The following is a 23,354-nucleotide window of genomic DNA, read 5'->3' as shown; positions in this document are numbered from 1 at the left end:
GAAGCCATTGTTCTCGTGTTAATAAAAATCTAAATAAGAAATGTGAAATCTTGTTGGGAAAAAGAATCATGCCTAACAATGATGTCACTGGTAGACAGGTTTTCATTTTTAACTAAAATCTTTTGCTTCTGGGGGTCCCTGGCACATCACATTTTCAGATGGGGGTCCGCGCGGCCAAATGTATATCAATGTAGGGGTCCTTGGCATGAAAAAGGTTGAAAACCCACTGTATTAGATCCATGAAAAAAGTTTAATCTGCAACACAATTTTTATACAATATGTATACTCTGAGAACCAGAGGGGTTAAAAGACGGTGAGCAGAGCGAACACGCCGTAGAGCAGGGCACAGGGATAGGCCACCAGGAGCTGCTGGTCCGTCATGGCCAGCGTGCTGATGAAGATCTTAGAGGCCGAGAGACTGCACCACCCTATCACCATCACAGCAAGCAGAGTGCCATGGTACCCTCTGTTGAGAAAGACATCAGACAAAAACTATCACCATCACAGCAAGCAGGGTGCCATGGTTGGTACCCTCTGTTGAGAAAGACATCAGACAAAAACTATCACCATCACAGCAAGCAGGGTGCCATGGTACCCTCTGTTGAGAAAGACAAGACAAAAACTATCACCATCACAGCAAGCAGAGTGCCATGGTTGGTACCCTCTGTTGAGAAAGACAAGACAAAAACTATCACCATCACAGCAAGCAGAGTGCCATGGTTGGTACCAGTGGCGTGCACAGACATTTTGAGGGGCAGGTGCTCAAGTAAATTATACTTTTTTTGTTTACTTGGTCTGCTCTTTTTTCCCTCTACACCTATACCTCTTTGCCAAAAATAGCCGATCTACAAGCCCACAACGCCTCGCAGCGCGAGGCGTTGTGGGCTTGTAGATCTGCTATTTTTGGCTAAAGTTCTCCTCAGAAAAGGGATGCTAGGTTTCGAGTGGTTATGGTAAAAAGAAAAATCATATCACATAAAGATTTGGCGGACCCCCTGTAGTAACTCTGAGGACCCCCTAGGGGTCCCGGACCCCCTGTTGAAGACCCCTGCTGTAAACTGAAAAAAGGGCACTTCTGGTCAAGAGGGCAAAGGGCAGGTGCTCTAGCACCACCTAGAGTCTATCTGTGCATGTCCCTGACAAAAACTATCACCAACACAGCAAGCAGAGTGCCGTGGTACCCTCTGTTGAGAAAGACATCAGACAAAAACTATCACCAACACAGCAAGCAGAGTGCCATGGTTGGTACCCTCTGTTCAAACAGAAAATAAAATAAAAACTATCACCAACACAGCAAGCAGGGTGCCATGGTTGGTACCCTCTGTTGAGAAAGACATCAGACAAAAACTATCACCATCAGAGCAAGCAGGGTGCCATGGTTGGAACCCTCTGTTCAAACAGAAAATAAAATAAAAACTATCACCATCACAGCAAGCACAATGCCCTGGTAGCAGGGGTCATCGCCATGTTGGCTTGTGGCGGACATTTTTGTCAAAAGTCCTTTTTTTTGCCATAGACATAGAAAATGAGTGGACAATAATATTACCAGCAACACATAAAGAGATACTGTAGCCCTGAATGACCATAACAGATCTGTAACTTACAAGGTAGCAATGCGCAGCACCACTTTTGGTCAGTCATCTTATTCAGTATAAAAGGGATACACTTGTGGAAAGCACACAATGCAACACATTGTGAGCTTGTAGATTTGCTATTTTCAAAGGATTTTTATCCATTTGAAAGCTTGTGAAACGGGACATTCTGTATACTGTCTACTTTTGGTACTTTTAAGTACATTTTGATGCCAATATACTTTTGAATTCCGGACTTTCACTTGTAACGGAGTATTTCTACATTGCAGTATTGGTACTTTCACTAAAGCAGGGGTCTTCAACAGGGGGTCCGGGACCCCTAGGGGGTCCTCAGAGTTACTACAGGGGGTCCGCCAAATCTTTGTGTGATGGGATTTTTTCCTTTTACATTAACCACTTCAACCCTAGCATCCCTTTTCTGAGGAGAACTTTAGCCAAAAAAATAGCAGATCTACAAGCTCACAACGCCTCGCAGCGCGAGGCGTTGTGAGCTTGTAGATCGGCTATTTTTGGCAAAGAGTTATAGGTGTAGAGAGAAAAAAGAGCAGCAAAAGTTTATCTGAAACACAATGTTATACAATACAGAGGGGGGTCCCTGCTTCATCTCTCTCTCAGCTAGGGGGTCCTTGGCCTGAAAACGTTGAAGACCCCTGCACTAAAGTAAAAAAAAAATGACGGCCATGGCTACGACTTACTGTAAGGAGAAGAAGACGGCGGAGCCGGCGAGGGCCACCATGGGCAGCAGACAGTAGCCCAGGACGCTGGCCACACAGCCAAAGGACACGGCCAGCGGACACATCAGGTTGAGCAGGCTGTAGACCCCCGCACAGCCCATAGCACTGATCCCATAGATGTAGCCAAAGTGAGCCTTACCCGCCTGGGTGGGCACGAGGAAAACAGCTTCATTTAATACATAATACAGTGGCAGTGGTGTAAAGTAACTAAGTACTGTACATTTACTCAAGTACTGACAAGCACTTGGAATGTAGGAGTTGAGGCATTACATTTAGTTTGACTCAGTTCCATGGCTAAATATTGTGAAAATAGCAAGCTCACAACGCCTCGCGTTGTGAGGTGTTGTGAGCTTGTAGATCGGCTATTTTCACAATATTTCCCTCTTTCTTACTTACAATTTGGCCAATGTTTGACCAGTTTTTATAGTATATGTGTTATTTATTGATTACGTTTTAATACATTAATGGTCTTTTTCTCTTTTCTTTCTTTTTTTTTTAGGTATTAAAAAGGTCTTTAACAAAGTCCTTAAATTGTCAACTTCACTGTCGTCCCCTGGGGGTCCCGACCCCACAGGTTGAGAGCCACTGTGTGTGAGAGCCTCACCATCAGTAAGGTCGCTCCCAGTGCGACACAGAACAGGATGGGGCCCGTCAGATCCGTCTCCTGCATGATGCTGCCATCTGCTGGCTTAAAGGGGTTCAGCACCGTCAAGGTCTTCTGCCAGATGTGGTCGAAATTGATGCCGAGCTCTGGAACATTTAAAGATACGGTACGTGATTTTATTTTTGTTCAAATAAGTGTTGAATAGCTCTATATTCTGCAATTTCTAATCAGGATAGCTACACAGTCGTTTTATCTAATCCGGAGAGAGAATTCCTACAAGATAAAGGATCGACAAGTGAAATCGGAAGTGATGACACAAATAAATGAGCAGACAAAATTGAATCTGGAACACTATGTAAATGAAAGCTGATACTCTTTCCTTTAGCCATAATAAACTATGCTTTATGTAATCCTTGTTTGTACAAGCGGGCCTTAAAAGGATTTTTTCACCCAAACTTTTTTTTTCCTATGGATTAGTCACCCCATGGAGACTTGAATTCATGAATATTCTTTGTTTTTTGTTGCATTCCTAAGCAAATAATTTGAGTACAAGTTCACAATGTGATGCGTTGTGAGCTTGTCGATCGGCTGTTCAGGGACGAGCACAGATAGACTCTAGGTGGTGCCCTCTTGACCAGAAGTGCCCCTTTGAAAAAAAGGTTTACAGCAGGGGTCTTCAACAGGGGGTCCGGGACCCCTAGGGGGTCCTCAGAGTTACTACAGGGGGTCCGCCAAATCTTTATGTGATATGATTTTTCTTTTTACCATAACTACTCGAAACCTAGCATCCCTTTTCTGAGGAGAACCTTAGCCAAAAATAGCAGATCTACAAGCCCACAACGCCTCGCCCTGCGAGGCGTTGTGGGCTTGTAGATCGGCTATTTTTGGCAAAGAGGTATAGGTGTAGAGGGAAAAAAGAGCAGACCAAGTAAACAAAAAAGTATAATTTACTTGAGCACCTGCCCCTCAAAATGTCTGTGCACGCCACTGCGGCTGTTCATGCTATTTATTTTTTGGGACATTTAAAAAAAGATACATATAAAAAACGTGTAAAAGTTCCTACCGGAACCGCTGCCGGTCATCAAATTATTGGCTATAGGAATGTGACAAAAACTAAAATAATATCCATGAATTCAAGTCTCCATGGGGTGACTAATCCATTAAAAAAAAGTGCATTTTGGGGGTGAACTATCCCTTTAAGTGTAATTAAATGTAAATAGTGTTATCGGTCCAGGTTAACTTCGGTGACACGCTCTTTGCTCAATGGATCTGAGACAGTTGCTCACTCAGCAGGTTGTTGTACCTTCCAGAAGAGGAGGCTCCTCCTCATAACCGGGGGTCCCTGCATCTGCAGGGGTCCCAGGGGCCATGGTGGGCTGGTAGATGTGTCCGTGGTAGGGCTGGCCCATGGAAGGATCGTACACATCAGGCATGGCTGCATCCATCTCTCTGCAGTGGTGGAAAGTAACTAAGTACATTTACTCAAGTACTGTACTTTTGAGGATTTTTTTGTTTTACTTTACTGGAATATTTACAATTTTCAATACTTTTACTTCTACTCCACTACATCTCAGAGGAAAGTATGGTATAGTAGTAATAGTATTTGAAAACCTTAGTTACTAGTTACTTTGTAGATTTTGATTATTTTACAAAACATGCATTAACCACTTCAGACCTATATCCATACGTTGGCTATTTGAAATAGCAGATCTACAAGCTCACAACGCGTCACTTTGCGACGCGTTGTGGGCTCGTAGATCTGCTCTTTTTTATACATTTGGAAACTTGTGGTGAAATGGGATTCAAAATATTGGCAATTAATATTAGCAATTTGAGTCAGGCTACTGTTACTGATACTCAAATGGCAAATATCAATTAAATGTTAAACAGTCTGCCTTGAGTCCATATTTAACATAACGCCATGTGTTTCATCAGTGACCCATGAAGGGGTGCATACATAAGAGATGTAAATTAGTAGGCTAATATAAAGATGTATACTGCAGGTGGATTGTTTTATGTAAGCAATATTGTCATTGTGAGCTCAGAGTACACTAGTGTGGATTTTGACAGCATTTTTTGATTCAGTTTTAGTCATAGTCTTTGGAATAAAATTCCATTTAGTTTTAGTCATCTGAAATGTTTTACTGTCTAGTTTCAGTCGACTAAATATCATAAGATTATAGTCGACTATATAATGTATGTTGGCGGTGCCTTGATGGCGTCGTAATGACTGATTTTACACTTGGTTGCATGCTGAAAATAGCCGATCTACAAGCTCACAACGCGTCGCAGCGCGACGCGTTGTGAGCTTGTAGATCGGCTATTTTCAGAGCGCAACACCCGCGCGCAACCAAACATAAAATGACTCCTCCCTAACAATCCCTCCCTAACATTTTAGTCTAGTTTTAAATTTGTTGACGAAATTGTCAATATATTTAGTCTTAGTTTTAGTCATCATAGCTTTGTTCTGATTTAGTTTTTATTTAGTTTTCGGCAGTGAAAAAAGGTGGTCGACGAACATTTTTCGTCATAGTTTTATAGTCGACAAAATCAACACTAGAGTACACCAGATTGACACATACAGTACAGCTGTACAAACAGAAGTCAGTATGGCCCTCTGGAAGAAAAATAAATGCTGCCCTCCCAGTGATGTAGTCTGTAGTTGTGTAGTAGAAGAAAGTTAAAGGAGTAGTTCGCGCAAAAAAATTACTTATTTTCTATCAATTACATTTTTTTTTTAGCGTTTTTGTCGCATTACTGAGCCAATAATTTGATGACGGGGGGCGGCTGGTCGGTAGGAGACTCAATTGAGTCTCCTACCGGACACTTCACTGGTCTTAATACCCGTTAATACTAGCCTAGTGATTAAGGCACATATCGCATTATGGTCTAATGCTGGGTCGGACAACCTTTGCTGCATGTCACTTCCTGTCTGTCTGTCTCTCTCTCTCCCTGTTTCCTGTCTCTCTCTACTGTGTTCTATCTATAAATATAATATCTATATATAAAAATGTAATTTGTAATTGATAGAAAATGTGTCATTTTTTTGGGTGAACTACTCCTTTAACGTTGATACTGGTCCAGGATCAGTATACTCACTCATGTTGATACTCAGGGTTGTAGGTGTTGTAAGGATCATCACAGCCATAGGTGACGGGGTTCCCCTGGTCGTCCACGTAGTATCCAGACTGGTAGAAGTCCTGTTCAAACTGCTGGAAGTCCCCCATGACGATTCTGAAAGGAAAACACAGCAGCACTGATAAAAAAAAACTCTATCTGGATCATCCTTTAAATAGACCAATATCCAGTGGTGGAAAAAGCACTCTAATGTTTTACTTAAGTAAAAGTATCAATACTGCAATGTAGACATACTCTGTATACTCTATTATACAAGTAAAAGTCCACCAATACCTGCATTCATTTTGTTATAGGATAAAGATGGACATACATGCAAGCTGCTGCCAAAACAGGTTTTTACAATTTGACATAAAATGAGTTGACACAATTGGGTTTGGTATTAAAGCAGTGGTTTTCAACCTTTTTCACGTCAAGGACACCCAAATTGACACACATTATCCCACGGACCCCCATTTGAGAAGATATACCAGGGACTCAACCATTTTGATTCCTTGGGGGTCCCAATCTACACTGTATTATCATCATTAATGTTCATGTAACTCTGAGAGTGTACAAATGGAACCAAATGGACCCGTTAGGGTCCATTTGGTTCAATTTGTACACTCTCAGAGTTACAGACACATAAGGGTCAATTATTACCCCCTGGAACCCCCTCAAAGGACCACTGGTGGTCCCGGACCACTAGCCTCGGAAACCCATGCCTTTTTTTTGTTACCGGACCACTGGTTGAGAACCACTGTATTAAAGTATTCACTGGCTTGATTTTCAACAAGAAGTCAGAGCAATTAGTTAGGGAATTTTAGCAATATGTGTGGACCATCTGTGAAAACATTTACTACCAATAGCTTTCTTCACCAATGTGTTCTTATAGGTGTCTAGAATCACCTCTCAATTAATGCAAACCCAAATCCTCGTGGAAAATCCTGGAGAGCCAATCAAAGTTAAGGAGCCCAGAGGGCTTGGGTGAAAAATATTTAAAAAAATAAAAGTCTAAAATGAACTTGTGAGGTGTCTAACTAGGGGTTTTCAGGGGTGCTGAATCCATTCCAACCATTATTTTTGAGTAAAAATGTCTCCCTGGCCATCTAATATTGGTATATTGGTTATTGTTAGTGTATAATCAGTGTATAATCAATGGTAGGGGATTGGGGTGTTGTTGAATTGATTCTATTCTGAAAAATAAAATAAGAAAATATTGCTAAACACTTGATAAGAGTGTACACCTACTGTGCACATGCTCAGTGGGATACACTGTCTGCATGTGGGGAAGGAGCGGGAGTGTTGCATCCTGGCAAATATGTCTGGACGATTTTAAGGTACGGTAGTTTATCTACTTTTTGGCATTTATTTTCCTCTGCTGGCAAAACATTTGATTACTGTGAATTTAGATGTCAATTTTCTCTAGCCTATTGCTTACAACCATTAGTTAAACAATCATGACACTTGTCTTTTAGTAGACAACATGGAAGAGGATTCTGTAGCTTGTCTTAAGGTGCTTCATCTGTGGTGGTCCTGAGACTGAGATTCAAAAGTCACCCAAAAAGGCTATGCACATTTTTTGTCTTATTCTGAGAGTGTGGATGATGCAGCATTAATCATGAGGACTGGAAAAACTGAGATGACCCCAAACTAAGATACCATTTGGAATGCAAAACCGATCTATACAGTCGTGCAAGAAGTACAGTATATCCACTGGATATCGTAAGTTTTTTTTCATTGTGATGAAAGTTGCCACATGCAGATTTCAATCCTATTCTATGTTGTGAGTGACATCATAATTTAATAAAAACTTTAAACATAATCTATTCTTTAGAGCAAGATGAGCAAGTCCAACGGCCAGACAGGAAGAAAAGACGCAGGGCATTGTCTGGGTCAAGTAGTTCAAGTGGTAGCTGGCACACTTGATCTACCATAATACTTGCATCCTTTGCAATGAAGGTATCAATGTTGGCACATTGAAAAGAAACCCTGGTAAGTCTTTTGTATGTAAGATTCAAATGAATTTTGATCATTGTTTTTCTCGCTCCTCATATAGGCTTCCACTCAAAGTCAAATAATTTAATCATGCACATACTGTATGTGGCTACCTTTTATCCAGACAGAGCTTGGCAGTTGTATCGTGCACCTGATAATGTCTACCAGGGCCGACTGAAAAGGAGTTTGATGCAGAGAGCAAAGCGACGAGGTGATGACTGGGGACTTGAAGTCGCTGGTCGCCTGGTGGCAGAAGAGGCAGTATATCATATTCGATGCAGAAGAGACTTTGAGAACCCTGTTACAAAGTCTGAGGTAACATTATATGGATACACAATACAGCTGTACAATACAACTCACATTTCTTATCCTTTATTAGTCCCCCTCATTCCTGGACCCATATCAATCTTGCAGAATAAATTATTTTGAAGTCAAAAGTTTCACTATTAAAAATTATATTTCTTCCCTCAGGATAAGAAATGTGAGTTGTATTGTACAGCTGTATTGTGTATCCATATAATGTTACCTCAGACTTTGTAACAGGGTTCTCAAAGTCTCTTCTGCATCGAATATGATATACTGCCTCTTCTGCCACCAGGCGACCAGCGACTTCAAGTCCCCAGTCATCACCTCGTCGCTTTGCTCTCTGCATCAAACTCCTTTTCAGTCGGTCCTGGTAGACATTATCAGGTGCACGATACAACTGCCAAGCTCTGTCTGGATAAAAGGTAGCCACATACAGTATGTGCATGATTAAATTATTTGACTTTGAGTGGAAGCCTACAATGAGGAGCAAGAAAAACAATTATCAAAATTCATTTGAATCTTACATACAAAAGACTTACCAGGGTTTCTTTTCAATGTGCCAACATTGATACCTTCATTGCAAAGGATGCAAGTATTATGGTAGATCAAGTGTGCCAGCTAGCACTTGAACTACTTGACCCAGACAATGCCCTGCGTCTTTTCTTCCTGTCTGGCCGTTGGACTTGCTCATCTTGCTCTAAAGAATAGATTATGTTTAAAGTTTTTATTAAATTATGATGTCACTCACAACATAGAATAGGATTGAAATCTGCAAGTGGCAACTTTCATCACAATGAAAAAAAACTTACGATATCCAGTGGATATACTGTACTTCTTGCACGACTGTATAGCTCGGTTTTGCAATCCAAATGGTATCTTAGTTTGGGGTCATCTCAGTTTTTCTAGTCCCATGAAGTCTTCTGATTAATGCTGCATCATCCACACTCTCAGAATAAGACAAAAAATGTGCATAGCCTTTTTGGGTGACTTTTGAATCTCAGTCTCAGGACCACCACAGATGAAGCACCTTAAGCCACAAGCTACAGAATCCCCTTCCATGTTGTCTACTAAAAGACAAGTGTCATGATTGTTTAACTAATGGTTGTTCAATGTAAGCAATAGGCTAGAGAAAATTGACATCTAAATTCACAGTAATCAAAAGTTTTGCCAGCAGAGCTAAATAAATGCCAAAAAGTAGACAAACTACCGTACCTTAAAATCGTCCAGACATATTTGCCAGGATGCAACACTCCCGCTCCTACCCCACATGCAGACAGTGTATCCCACTGAGCATGTGCACAGTAGGTGTACACTCTTATCAAGTGTTTAACAATATTTTCTTATTTTATTTTTCAGAATAGAATCAATTCAACAACACCCCAATCCCCTACCATTGATTATACACTGATTATACACTAACAATAACCAATATACCAATATTAGATGGCCAGGGAGACATTTTTACTCAAAAATAATGGTTGGAATGGATTCAGCACCCCTGAAAACCCCTAGTTAGACACCTCACAAGTTCATTTTAGACTTTTATTTGTTTTAATATCTTTTACCCAAGCCCTCTGGGCTCCTTAACTTTGATTGGCTCTCCAGGATTTTCCACGAGGATTTGGGTTTGCATTAATTGAGAGGTGATTCTAGACACTTATAAGAATACATTGGTGAAGAAAGCTATTGGTAGTAAATTTTTTCACAGATGGTCCACACATATTGCTAAAATTCCCTAACTAAATATTGTACAATCACAGGGCATTTTGTACAGATTCATGAAATACAAAAGGCGTGATGTTCAAAAGGCAACAGTGTTTTGTACAAATACACCATTAACCATCCGATTGAGCTTAGCTGCTGCTGTAGAGATTTGAGAAGTGTTGATTATTAGAAAGAAAGTATACTTTATTCACTTACAGAGCGGATTCATTGGGTCGAGTTAGATTAATAACTTTGATGGGTGCAGAAACTATACATGATACAGTGTTCATGGCTCTATATGTATTTGACATTATTATACTTCAATTTGCAAAACAGAAATATTTAAGCCTCTAAATGACAATGAAAAATAGACTGTATGTGCTCACAACACAGCTGGAAAGTCGAGAAATCTGAATCCAAATGTTCTTAATACCGTTCAGACTAGTGTGTGTGTGTGTGTGTGTGTGTGTGTGTGTGTGTGTGTGTGTGTGTGTGTGTGTGTGTGTGTGCGTGTGCGTGTGTGTAATTTTTTGATTTGAGCTAAAAAGCATTATTTTATACTTTAGCTATTCAAAAATAGCAGATATACAAGCTCGTAGCGCGGCACCGAGTGCCGCACTACGAGCTTGTAGATCTGCTATTTTTGAGAAATCGTAAAAAAAATGTGCAAATCTTTGAAAATGTATCTTTTTAAAGCGAACATTTGTAACTCAAATCTTTGCTTCTGGGGGGTCCCTGCAACAAAACATTTTGAGATGGGGGTCCGTGGCCAAATTCATATACATTTTGGGGTCCTTGACATGAAAATGTTTGAGAACCACTGACATATTAGTAACACAAGTTTTTTCAAAAAAACAGTCAGGATTTAGAAGACATTTTGTAGAATCGGCCTCAGGTCTGAATGGGTTAATGGCATGCTAGCATTAATTAATAGCATTCATTAGAGCAGGCAGCGCTGCTGTAATGAATGGATCAGATCTGGAGCAGCATTGGTGATATAGCCTACTTTTGATAAGAGCAGCTACATGTCAAGACTTCAACAATCGAACAATTCTATAAAGACTATCTTAGCTCTTCTGAATAACTCACACAATAACTTGTACTTAGCCTATTACATATACATATATATAATGCAGTTTCTATAGGCCTGGCCTACCTCACAGCCTGTCCACAGCAAGTTGAGTTGTTGTCAGTCTGTCTGTCTGTGTGTGTGTGTGTGTGTGTGCTGAGGTTCTATTAATAGATAGTCTATATTTATATCTTGGTCTTGGGGATTCATGCAGTGATAATCTGCTGAACTTTATTCTGTGTGTGTGTGTGTGTAGACATACCTGCTATAATGGAAAAATAACTACAGTTTATGTTTTTGCATTGAGGAGCCTACATTTGTGAAGTATAGCTGTTAAATATAGTTAGTACAAATATGAATAAGAAACACTATAGATAATATAAATGGATACATTATGTCCTTATGTGGAAGGCTGGCTTTCCATTATTATTATTTTTTTTTTTACCTAAATATGTTTAGGTGTGGACTTATTTATTTGTTGTAGAAGTACTAAGTAGGGTATTGTAAACTACTACCGTAAACAAATCAAACAAACAAAAAAACTTAAGGTTTAATATTCTACACCAGGGGTCTTCAACAGGGGGTCCGGGACCCCTAGGGGGTCCTCAGAGCTACTATAGGGGGTCCGCCAAATCTTTGTGTGATAGGATTATTTTTTTTACATTAACCACTTGAATCCTACTAGCAGATCTACAAGCTCTAGATCTACAAGCTCTCAACGCCTCGCGCTGCGAGGCGTTGTGAGCTTGTAGATCTGCTATTTTTGGCAAGGAGGCTATAGGTGTGGAGGGGAAAAGAGCAGACTAAGTAAAAAAAAATAAAAAAAAATAATCTGAAACACAATTTTATACAATATAGAGGGGTCCCTGCTTCATCTCTCTCTCTCAGCTAGGGGGTCCTTGGCCTGAAAACGTTGAAGACCCCTGTTCTACACATACTATTTTAGATGAATGTATTTAAATGTTTTACTAAATACAATTTGAAGGTGTTTTCAATAAATCCACAAACACAGGTCAAATCAGTACATTATAGTCGTTACACTGCACTAGTGATGCGCAGTGTTGATCACAGCGAACGCCTTTTCATGTGCGTTACGACGAAAACGGTTACCCGTCTAATTCTGTGACTGTTCCCTGCTAACCTTGCGCCTCCCGTCTTTCCCACAGCATGAAACGTTCCAACAACAACAGCGTCCCCTGGAGTCACGGGAATCGATAGGGCACCAATGTCCGTGTACCACAGGGGGAAATAAACACTGTCATGTGACTGGTGGCTTGTAGTGTTTGTAAAGAAGAAGCAACAGAAACATCAGGCTTTAAGCTTTCTGACGAGGTATTGACTTATATGTGTTTATTATTAGTCTTATACACATGTACCTTATAGAACTACATCTGTAGTCCTGTCATTGCTTCACACAGTCATTTAAAACAGCTTTAGCATGCTGTGAACATGGAGGAGCTAATAAGTTAGCCTCCCCTACAAGTAGTTAAAACATGTGAATCATATATTTATAGATGTGATTATTAATTAAATCCATGTCTCTTGTTCTCAGGTGTGGACAGTACACGTTGTCCAGCATGGCTGATGTAAGTGTCTTATGAATGTATGAATGTATTACATTAACATGAATGTGTGCTTTTTTTAGTTATTCTATTTAGTCTTGAATACATTAATCTGAACTACATATTAAAGGTAGGGTAAGTGATATTCTTTGGTAATTTAAATATTTTTGTTAAAAAGGTTAAAGTACTATATTCTGATAGTAATCATTGTAGGTGACAACATTTAAGCCAATCAGGAGAGAGCACTGAAAATACATTTTCTGTTTAATAAAGAGCTGGAGAGACATGGAGACTCCTTTTACTGAACATGTTTATATGTTCATATAAATGAACATGCTTTTACTCTATAGCAATGAGTGCTATCACAATATAGAGCTATTTAACACTTATTTTAACCAAAGTAAATCACTTACCCTACCTTTAATTATTAACTGAATATGAATATGATTGGGAATGTGCCCTCTCACTCACAGAGACCTTTTGATATGTAAAGCAGTGGTTCTCAAACTTTTTCATGTCAAGGACCCCCAAAATTGACACTTATTAGCCCGCGGACCCCCGTTTGAAAAGATATGCCAGGGACCACCATAAGAGAAGATTTTTTACGGCTCTAGCAGTGATTCTCAACCATTTTAATTTCAAGGACCCCCAGTTTGACATGCATTAGGCTACGGACCCCCATTTAATGGCATTTCTATCAATTGGACCGCAATTTATATTGTAAAATCAATGTTAATTTAACTCAGAGAGTGTACAAATGTTCACTCTCAGAGTTACAGACCCATAAGGGTCCATTTGGTTCCATTTGCACACTCTCAGAGTTACAGACCCATAAGGGTCCATTTGGTTCCATTTGTACACACTCAGAGTTACAGACCCATAAGGGTCCATTTGGTTCTATGTGTACACTCAGAGTTACAGACCCATAAGGGTCCATTTGGTTCCATTTGCACACTCTCAGAGTTACAGACCCATAAGGGTCCATTTGGTTCCATTTGTACACACTCAGAGTTACAGACCCATAAGGGTCCATTTGGTTCTATGTGTACACTCAGAGTTACAGACCCATAAGGGTCCATTTGGTTCCATTTGCACACTCTCAGAGTTAGAGACCCATAAGGGTCCATTTTACACTCTCAGAGTTACAGACCCATAAGGGTCCATTTGGTGCCTAATTTTATCATTTAGCTGGGGACCAGCTGGAACTCCCTCAAGGACCCCTGGGGGTCCCCGGACCCCACTTTGAGAACCAATGTATTACATTAACCATGAATGTGTGATTTTTTATAGTTATTCTATTTTGTCTTGAAGATATTAACCTGAACCACATATTAACTGAATATGAATATGATTGGGAATCCCTCACATTTAATATATGATATTTAAAGGTAGGGTAAGTTATGATCTTTGGTTAAACTAAGTGTTAAATAGCTCTATATTCTGGTAGTACTCATTGCTATAGAGCAGTGGTTTTCAACCTTTTTCATGCCAAGGACCCCTAAATTGTTATACATTTGGCCGCGGATACCCATTTGAAAATGTTTTGTGCCAGGGACCCCCAGAAGCAAAGATATCAGTTAATTTTCGCTTTAAAAAATATAAATATTCAAAGATATGCACACCTTTTTCAAGGTTTTTCAAAAGTAGCAGATCTACAATGAGCTTGTAGATCTGCTATTTTTGAATAGCCAAAGCTGTGGTTAAAAAGTGGTTAAAATGATTGTGACGCTATTAACTATTTTTTTGCTGGGGACCCTCTGGTACTCCCTCAGGGACCACTGGTGGTCCCCGGACCACTGGTTGAAAACCGCTGTGTTTGTTCAGTAACATGAGTCTCCCATGTCTCTCCAGCTCTTTATTAAACATAAAATGCGTTTTCAGGTCAGGATACTAGAGCTGTGCATTGGCACTGCCCTCACGAATCAATTCGATTACGATTCACCAGGTAACGATTCGATTACAATTAACCTTGTCATAATTCGATTCGATTTGATTCGACGATGCATCGCGATGCATCACACTTTTCTATATTATTGTACAACATGGAAACCTTTTCATCAGTCAATACAAGCAGTCAGATATACTGAACGACATATAAATCTGCCTGCTTCTCTGTGCAATTGATTAAAAAACTAAAATTAAATAAATTGAATAAAAAAAAACATATTTTCTTTTTCAAAATTGATTATTCGATTAATCGATTATTGACATTTGTGAATCGATTCATAATTGTCCATGTCCGCATTGCGATTAATCGATTATTCGATTATTTTTGACACCACTACAGGATACCAATGTTATCCAATCAGGATAGGAGAACTCAGTCAGGATACAGATTAGTTAAAGTGAAATTGGAAGTGATGACGCAAAGAAATGAGCTGATACAAAATTGGAACTGCTAAATGGGTACTCTCTCCTGATTGGCTGAGATTGTGTCACCTACCTGAAAATATTATTTTCTGTTTATTAAAGGGCTGGAGAGATGATACTGACACTGAACTACTATCACAATATAGTGCTTTAAACTTTTAACAAAAAAACGTTTTGTTTTAATCATAAAAAATAACTTACCCTACCTTTAACAAAATGACATTTTGAGTAACAGTGTTGTTGTGGTAGACAGAATAACATTTGGGATGCTTATCACACGAAGACCTGTGTCATTTTTAGATTTGAGCTAAAAAGCATTCTTTTACACTTTGGCTGTGCCGCGCTATGAGCTTGTATATCTGCTATTTTTGAAAAATCGAGAAAATGTGTGCAAATCTTTGAATATAAATGTTTTTGAAGCGAACATTTGAAACTCAAATCTTTGCTTCTGGGGGTCCCTGGAACAACATATTTTGAGATGGAGATCCGTGGCCAAATACATATCAATTTTGCGGTCCTTGACATGAAAAAGTTTGAGAACCACTGATATAGAAACATAAGTTGTTTCAAAAAACTGTTAGGATTTAGAAGACATTTTGTAGAATCGGAACCTCAGGCCTGTTTATATCTGTATATGGTTAGTTCTGGTTCCTTGAGAGGGTGTGGGAGTCCCTGGAAACTAAAGTCTCAGATGGGGCCGGGGGGGGGTCCACGGCCAAATACATTAATTTTGTGGGTCCTTGTCATGAAAAAAGTTTGAAACCCACTGTTTTATCACATGTAGAAGCATCATGACTTAATATAGCACCAATGAAATGAAATACAATCAAACTAATTCAAGAACAGTAGAGAGTGACTTGTGGGGAACAACTAGGAGATGTACTATCATTTTGTTCTGTCATATTTTATAGTGATTTATTAAACCCATTCAAACCGGGAACGCACCTTTGTAACTAGCCTGGTAAACCCTCCCTCCGGAAATCTCATTTCCACAAATGGAAATGAGATTTCCGGAGGGAGGGTTTACCAGGCTACTGTGTAACCACTTCATCCATATTTTATACTTTGGCTATTCAAAAATAGCAGATATACAAGTTCATAGCGCGGCACCGAGTGCCGCGCTATGAGCTTGTAGATCTGCTATTTTTGAAAAATCGTGAAATTTTGTGCGAATCTTTGAATATATATATATTTATTTTTAAATATCTTTTTTTCTCAAATCTTTGCTTCTGGGGGGTCCCTAGAACAACATATTTTGAGATGGGGGTCCGGGGCCAAATACATATAATTTGAGGTCCTTGACATGAGGTGGTCCTTGACATGAAAAATTTTGGGAACCACTGATACTATAGCAACATAGATTTTTTTCAAAAAAACGGTTAGCTAAAGAAATCTAAAAATGAACACAGATGTGTTCCCGGTCTTAATTTTTGGATTGAACAAAAGTCTAACACTGGTTTCTTACAGGACTTGAAAAGATACCTGTACAAGCAGCTGCCCAGGTTAGTGTCCAGTCCATTATGATATTGTTGCTTTCAGGGGAACCTTGTATGTCCAAAACTATTACTTTTCAGGAAGTATGAAAAAAAAGAATAAGCTGTGTGTTTCAATGGATCCAACTTAGTTATTATTTAGTCACAAGATCTTGTTAATACTTTTAAAGGACAACTTTGTTCTTTTACAACAAGGATTATTGTATTAGTTTGTAATGATAATAATTAAAAGATGAGTGTTAAAAAAAATCAAGTATTGCTTTCTATCGTTTTTTAATGATTTAGTGATTTTTAACTTTAGTGATTTTTTACTATAAATAGGTCTATAAATTGGTCAAAACGTGAATCTGCCTGTTACAGCGCCACCATGAGGCTGATTTGAAAAATGTAGGGTGGCATTTCTTCCTTGGCCTAGTGGGGATGTGCGTACAAAGTTTCACAGAAATTGGAGGCTGTGTTCATGACTATTTACCAATGGATCGAATAAAACGATAGAAAGCAATACATGATCATCTTTTAATTATTATCATTTCAAACTAATAGAATAACCCTTGTTGTAAAAAAAAACTAAGTTGTCCTTTAACAAGATTACGGCCCAAAAATGTGGTTTCTGGCTGACAACAAGGATATAATACACAGCAAACAATGTGAAAGTCACAGTATTAGAATGTACACAAATAGACCCATACGCTAACATGTGTGTGTGTGTGTGTGTGTGTGTGTGTGTGTGTGTGTGTGTGTGTGTCCTCAGTGTTGAAGGTCTTCATGCTATAGTCGTGACAGACAGAGACGGTGTTCCTGTCATCAAAGGTAACATCACTCCTGATCTTAATTTTGATTTAGTTTAATCATAGTCTTTTGAATAAAATGTCATTTAGTTTTAGTCATAATTTTAGTCATCTGAAAAGTTAAAGTTTTAGTCTAGTTCGACTAAATAAATAAAAAAGTTGACCAAATATCATAGGATTTGTCAATAAAAATGTATTTTGGCGGTGCCTTGATGGGCGTTGTAATGACTGATTTTACACTTGGTTGCATGCTGAAAATAGCTGATCTACAAGCTCACAACACGCCGCAGAGTGATGCATTGTGAGCTTGTAGATCTACTATTCACTAACATTTTAGTCTAGTTTTTATTTGTTGACGAAATTGTCAATGTATTTAGTCTTAGTTTTAGTCATCATTGCTTAGTTTTTATTTCGTTTTTGTCAGTAAAAATGCCTTGACTGTCATGCAGTACCTCTTGTCAACCAGTAGGCGTCCTTCCTGACCACAGCATCTAAACGTCTCAATAGAAGAGCAGGAAGTTTTAGAGTTTTATTGTATTACCATACTCTACCATGCAGATGGATTAAGATAACATCCCCTAATAAAGACATGTATGCGATTGCAGCGTTAACAACTTATAAGCCCTGTTTTATACATTCAGCTTTTCAAAAATAGCAGATCTGCAAACTCACAACGTGTGACACGTTGTGAGCTTTTTGATCTGTTATTTTTGAAAAAAAAACATTAAGACTTTGGAACATTTTCACCTGTATTGAGTGACATGCCCGAAATAGGTACGCCAGGGTTAATGTGCTCAACAGTAAATCTACTAACATTACTCTTCCATAGGACATTGGTTCTCAAAGTGGGGTCCGGGGACCCCCAGGGGTACCTGAGCTGAGGGGGTTCCAGGGGGTCCCCAGCTAAATGGAGGATAGTTAGGAACCAAATGGACCCTTGTGCGTCTGTAACTCTGAGAGTGTACAAATGGAACCAAATGGACCCTAACGGGTCCATTTGGTTCCATTTGTACACTCTCAGAGTTAAATTAACATTGATTTTACAATATAAATTGGGGTCCCAGGGATAGAAATGCCATTAAATGGGTGTCCGTAGCCTAATGCATGTAAACTGGGGGTCCTCTTGAAATGAAAATGGTTGAGAATCACTGGTAGCTGGCAGTGAAAAATCTTCTCTTATGGGGGTCCCTGGCATACATTTTGAAATGGGGGTCCGCGGGCTAATAAGTGTCAATTTGGGGGTCCCTGAGATGAAAAAGTTTGAGAACCACTTCCATAGGACATTCTTTTAGGACCAAGCTAGGATCACAGGCTAGGAGATGAAGTGAAGTTGAAGCAGAGAAGCCTATACCTCAGTTTGCAGCAACGATGTGGCGAAACACCCTCCAAGTTTACTTTTTTAGTCTTTTTTATTTTCGGACACATAAGAAGGTGCTACTGCCTGTTAGTAACCCCATATTATATCTTATTATGACCGCCGTGCTGTCCTGTAGTCGCCAATGACAACGCACCGGAGTACGCCCTGCGCCCTGGCTTCCTGTCCACGTTCGCCCTGGCCACGGACCAGGGCAGCAAGCTGGGCCTGTCCAAGAACAAGAGCATCATCTGTTACTACAACACATACCAGGTGAGCTGTTACACCAACATCTGTTACCACAACACATACCAGGTGAGCTGTTACACCAACATCTGTTACCACACAACACATACCAGGTGAGCTGTTACACCAACATATGTTACCACACAACACATACCAGGTGAGCTGTTACACCAACATATGTTACCACAACACATACCAGGTGAGCTGTTACACCAACATATATTACCACACAACACATACCAGGTGAGCTGTTACACCAACATCTGTTACCACAACACATACCAGGTGAGCTGTTACACCAACATATGTTACCACACAACACATACCAGGTGAGCTGTTACACCAACATATGTTACCACACAACACATACCAGGTGAGCTGTTACACCAACATCTGTTACTACAACACATACCGGGTGAGCTGTTACACCAACATATGTTACCACACAACACATACCAGGTGAGCTGTTACACCAACATATGTTACCACACAACACATACCGGGTGAGCTGTTACACCAACATCTGTTACTACAACACATACCAGGCGAGCTGTTACACCAACATATGTTACCACACAACACATACCAGGTGAGCTGTTACACCAACATATGTTACCACACAACACATACCGGGTGAGCTGTTACACCAACATCTGTTACTACAACACATACCAGGCGAGCTGTTACACCAACATATGTTACCACACAACACATACCAGGTGAGCTGTTACACCAACATCTGTTACCACACAACACATACCAGGTGAGCTGTTACACCAACATCTGTTACCACAACAACACATACCAGGTGAGCTGTTACACCAACATCTGTTACTACAACACATACCAGGCGAGCTGTTGTTACACCATCTTTGTACCTCCTGGAAGTTGGCTCATTGTGTCTCTTCCAAACTATGGCTGTTTTTCACTCGCTTTTTTTCACTTTTCACGTCTGACTCACGTCTTTAACCCATTAAGACCTGGAACTGTGTCATTTTTAGATTTGAGCTAAGAAAGCATTATTTTGCACTTTGGGCTATTCAAAAATAGCAGATATACAAGCTCATAGCGCGGCATTTCATTTAGTGATGAAATGACTTGGTTATAATTTAAGAGTGGAGCTTAACCTAAAGCAACCTCTTGTACACACCACTAGAAAGAGTCAGTGTATCACAATCTGTGGGGTCAGTTTATGGAATGGTTTGAATTTGGAACTCAAACAAAGTACCAATATAGCACAATTTAAGAGGATGTATAAAAAGGACATCATTAGCTGTTATAGAGTGGAGGAAGGGGTGGGTTGATTGTATTCATTAATGAACTTATTTAAGAAAATAAAATATAAAATCAATTGGGTATGGGTTTATATGGGTTATGTATAGAGCTATGTGTATTAGATATATATATTATATAGAGTAAGATGTATATAGATGGGGATGGGTAGGTGGATACATGGATAGATACAGATATCATAGGATTTATATGATATGTTACATTTGTAATTGTTTATATGGATTATGAATGTTAAATAAGACGGGGGTAGGAGTAAATAAGTTTTGCTTCATCCTACTCCTTTTTGAACATGTTGGGGATGATCAATGGTCGCATTTTAAATGTTTTTTTGTTTATTTCATTTGTATTTTTATTTCTATATTGTGGCTTTCATTGTTCTTGGTTCTTGTTGTTTTATTTTATCTGCAAGTTCAAAATAAAGTTTATCAAATCAAATAAAAAAAAATTGGAACCTTTCCTTTAAGACCATACTTGTTAATGTCCCTGTCATTGTGTGTGTGTGTGTGTGTGTGTGTGTGTGTGTGTGTGTATGTGTGTGTGTTCTCTGTGTCCAACAGATCGTGCAGTTCAACAGGTTACCGCTGGTCATCAGTTTCATTGCCAGCTGCAATGCCAACACAGGTAAGAATGGATGCACTTTACGTCATTACTATCCACACAGTGCAGCAGGCTCAAACCATTTTCTACTGCCGGTAGAGCAGAGAACTGTGTGTGTGTGTGTGTGTGTGTGTGTTTGTATTACTATACTTGCGAGGACCAAGTATAGTAGAATTTGAAGAAATATACATTGTGAGGACCATTTTCCTGGTCCTCACAAGACAGATGGTTGTTTTATAGTTCCGAAATATTTTTTTTAGAGATACGTTTACAGTCAGAAAAACATTCAGGTCAGGATTAGACATTTAGAGGTTAGGTTTAGGGATTGGAATTAGAGTTAAACATGATTTATACTTAGTTGCGTGCCAATGTTATGCACCAAAAAAATAGCTGATCTATAAGCTCACAACGCGTCGGACTGCGACGGCTTGTAGATCTGCTGTTTTTTGGCTTTTTTTTTAATGGCATTCATAACATGGCTGTCCTAAAGTGTTGATGTCCTCACAAGTATAGTAATAGGTAAGGTAAGGTAAGGTAAACTTTATTGTCCCGAAGGAAATGTGTCTTGGGCGTTCACCCCAGCTGCAGCCACACATAAAACAATGACAAAGACAAAATACATAACAGGGGGTGGGACACACAACATTATAAAAGTGCACAGATAGTGGTCGATCTGCTATTCCCGGTCCATGCTGTTTCAGAGCCTCGTTTAGCATTTTAGTTGACACCGGTACAAATGATTTTTTAAATCTGACATAGTTCCATTTAGGTTCACTATACCTTCTCCCAGAGGGCATCATTACATACTGTCCATGTAGAACATGGGAGGCATCGCTGACTATTTTCTGAGCCTGTCTTAGCGTGGCCTGCTCATAAATAGACTGCAGAGAGGGGAGTTGTCTTACTCCTATGATTTTCCCTGCAGTCTGCACCAATCGGAGCAATTTGGACCTCAGTTGCACTGAGAGATTGCCAAACCAAACTGTGATGCCAAATCTGACCAGACTTTCCAAGACCGCTCGGTAGAACACTAACATAAACTTTTGGTCAACACCATGAACCCTAAAGGTTGTTACACACCGGCGAATATAGCGAATATACGCAAAATTCGGACTCGTTCCGAATAATTAAAAGACGCTTTTTCGCTTCGCTTTTTCGCTCCATGTACGGAGCCATTGACTTTATAAGGTTTTAAAAAAAAACGCATTATTCGCACGAAAAAATCGCCCCGGTGTGTAAGGACCTTTAGACGGCGATAATACAAATGTGTGTGTGTGTGTGTGTGTGTGGTATTGTCACACTTTGCCACTATCCTGTGTTTTTTTCAAATTGAGTACAGCGGTCTGCCTTCATAAAGCGGTGTTGTGTGTGTGTGTGTGTGTGTGTGTGTGTGTGTGTGTGTGTGTTTGTTGTAGGTCTGATCATCAGCCTGGAGAAGGAGCTGGTGCCGCTAATAGAGGAGTTGAGACAGGTCGTGGAGGTGGCCTGAACTCCATGAAGCTACTGCCCCCTAAACCTGCCTGGAGCTCTGGCAACATGTGCTCCATGTTCCCAAAGCCTGCATATCAGCTTGTCTGACTTCAACACACACACACACACACACACATGTTAACCATGCTTTACGTACCACACGAGAGGGTTCAGAATGGCTTTTTGAAAATGTTCTCCTACAACAACGACATGACACAAATTGTGCCACCAGGATGAAAGTGGTTAATACATTGTATAGGTAGACACACGTGCGCATACACGCACACACACGCGCGCGTGCACGCACACACACACACACACACACACACACACACACACACACACACACACACACACACACACACACACACACACACACACACACACACACGAGCCTACATGATGTGTCTATGTTGGAGATGCTGAATTGAATCTTCAAATATTGTTTTTGTGTGCTTATTTTTTTCTTTTCTTCTTTAACAAATTCATTTGTATGATTCATCTGTGTGTTATTTATGAAAATAAAGTTCTTGCCTCACAAGGAATTTAAATTATTAAATAACACACACACACACACACACACACACACACACACACACACACACACACACAGATTCCAACGGAAATGTTTACGTAAGTGGTTCTCAACCAGTGGTCCGGGGACCACCAGTGGTCCTTGAGGGGGTTCCAGGGGGTTCCCAGACAAATGAATAGTTAGGAACCAAATGGAACCTTGTGTGTCTGTAACTCGGAGAGTGTACAAATGGAACCAAATGGACCCTAACGGGTCCATTTGGTTCCATTTGTACACTCTCAGAGTTAAATGAACACTGATGATGATGCTACTGTGTAGATTGGGACCCCCAAGAAATCAAAATGGTTGAGTCCCTGGCATACCTTTTCAAATGGGGGTCCCTGGGCTACTATGTGTCAATTTGGGGGTCCTTGACGCAAAAAAAGGTTGAAAACCACTGGTTTACGTGAACGCTAAATACAAATAATCCTTGTTTACGTATTACTTTTGACGTGCACAAAGTGGTTCTGTCACCGTGTCCTCGGC

General features: G+C 39.8%; 2 protein-coding genes across 2 annotated transcripts; one reads left to right on the top strand and one right to left on the bottom strand.

Annotated features, from left to right (window-relative positions):
- Positions 1–281: 281 nt before the first annotated feature.
- On the bottom strand, positions 282–11,271 carry LOC311036362 (protein YIPF7-like). The gene is made up of 6 exons (XM_084045005.1): positions 11,209–11,271; positions 6,030–6,164; positions 4,234–4,379; positions 2,931–3,076; positions 2,288–2,469; positions 282–466 (listed from the first exon to the last, which is right to left on the bottom strand). Exons 2-6 carry the CDS (start codon positions 6,155–6,157, stop codon positions 304–306), a joined length of 765 nt encoding a protein of 254 aa, XP_083901131.1. The 5' UTR covers positions 6,158–6,164; positions 11,209–11,271; the 3' UTR covers positions 282–303.
- A 1,092-nt stretch (positions 11,272–12,363) lies between these two features.
- Positions 12,364–22,946, top strand: lamtor3 (late endosomal/lysosomal adaptor, MAPK and MTOR activator 3). Its single transcript, XM_084044310.1, has 7 exons — positions 12,364–12,453; positions 12,674–12,707; positions 16,521–16,555; positions 17,298–17,356; positions 18,828–18,961; positions 20,785–20,848; positions 22,240–22,946. The coding sequence occupies exons 2-7, from the start codon at positions 12,699–12,701 to the stop codon at positions 22,311–22,313; spliced, it is 375 nt and encodes a 124-aa protein (XP_083900436.1). The 5' UTR covers positions 12,364–12,453; positions 12,674–12,698; the 3' UTR covers positions 22,314–22,946.
- Positions 22,947–23,354: the final 408 nt, after the last annotated feature.

The sequence above is a fragment of the Gymnoscopelus microlampas genome (assembly GCF_963454915.1).
Source record: "Gymnoscopelus microlampas genome assembly, chromosome: 20".
Classification (NCBI taxonomy): domain Eukaryota; kingdom Metazoa; phylum Chordata; class Actinopteri; order Myctophiformes; family Myctophidae; genus Gymnoscopelus; species Gymnoscopelus microlampas.
Note: the sequence above shows the minus strand (reverse complement) of the source record. Positions and strands in the feature narration are given on the sequence as shown.

Excerpts from the sequence above, each read along its gene's own strand:
- lamtor3 (XM_084044310.1), top strand. Across the intron at positions 16,556-17,297 it reads CTGTACAAGCAGCTGCCCAG|TGTTGAAGGTCTTCATGCTA; the intron begins GTTAGTGTCCAG and ends GTGTGTCCTCAG. Across the intron at positions 20,849-22,239 it reads CAGCTGCAATGCCAACACAG|GTCTGATCATCAGCCTGGAG; the intron begins GTAAGAATGGAT and ends TGTTTGTTGTAG.
- LOC311036362 (XM_084045005.1), bottom strand. The coding sequence starts at position 6,157 with ATGGGGGACTTCCAGCAGTTTGAACAGGACTTCTACCAGTCTGGATAC. Across the intron at positions 3,077-4,233 it reads GGAGCCTCCTCTTCTGGAAG|AGCTCGGCATCAATTTCGAC; the intron begins GTACAACAACCT and ends TAAATGTTCCAG. Across the intron at positions 2,470-2,930 it reads TGGGAGCGACCTTACTGATG|GCGGGTAAGGCTCACTTTGG; the intron begins GTGAGGCTCTCA and ends GTGCCCACCCAG.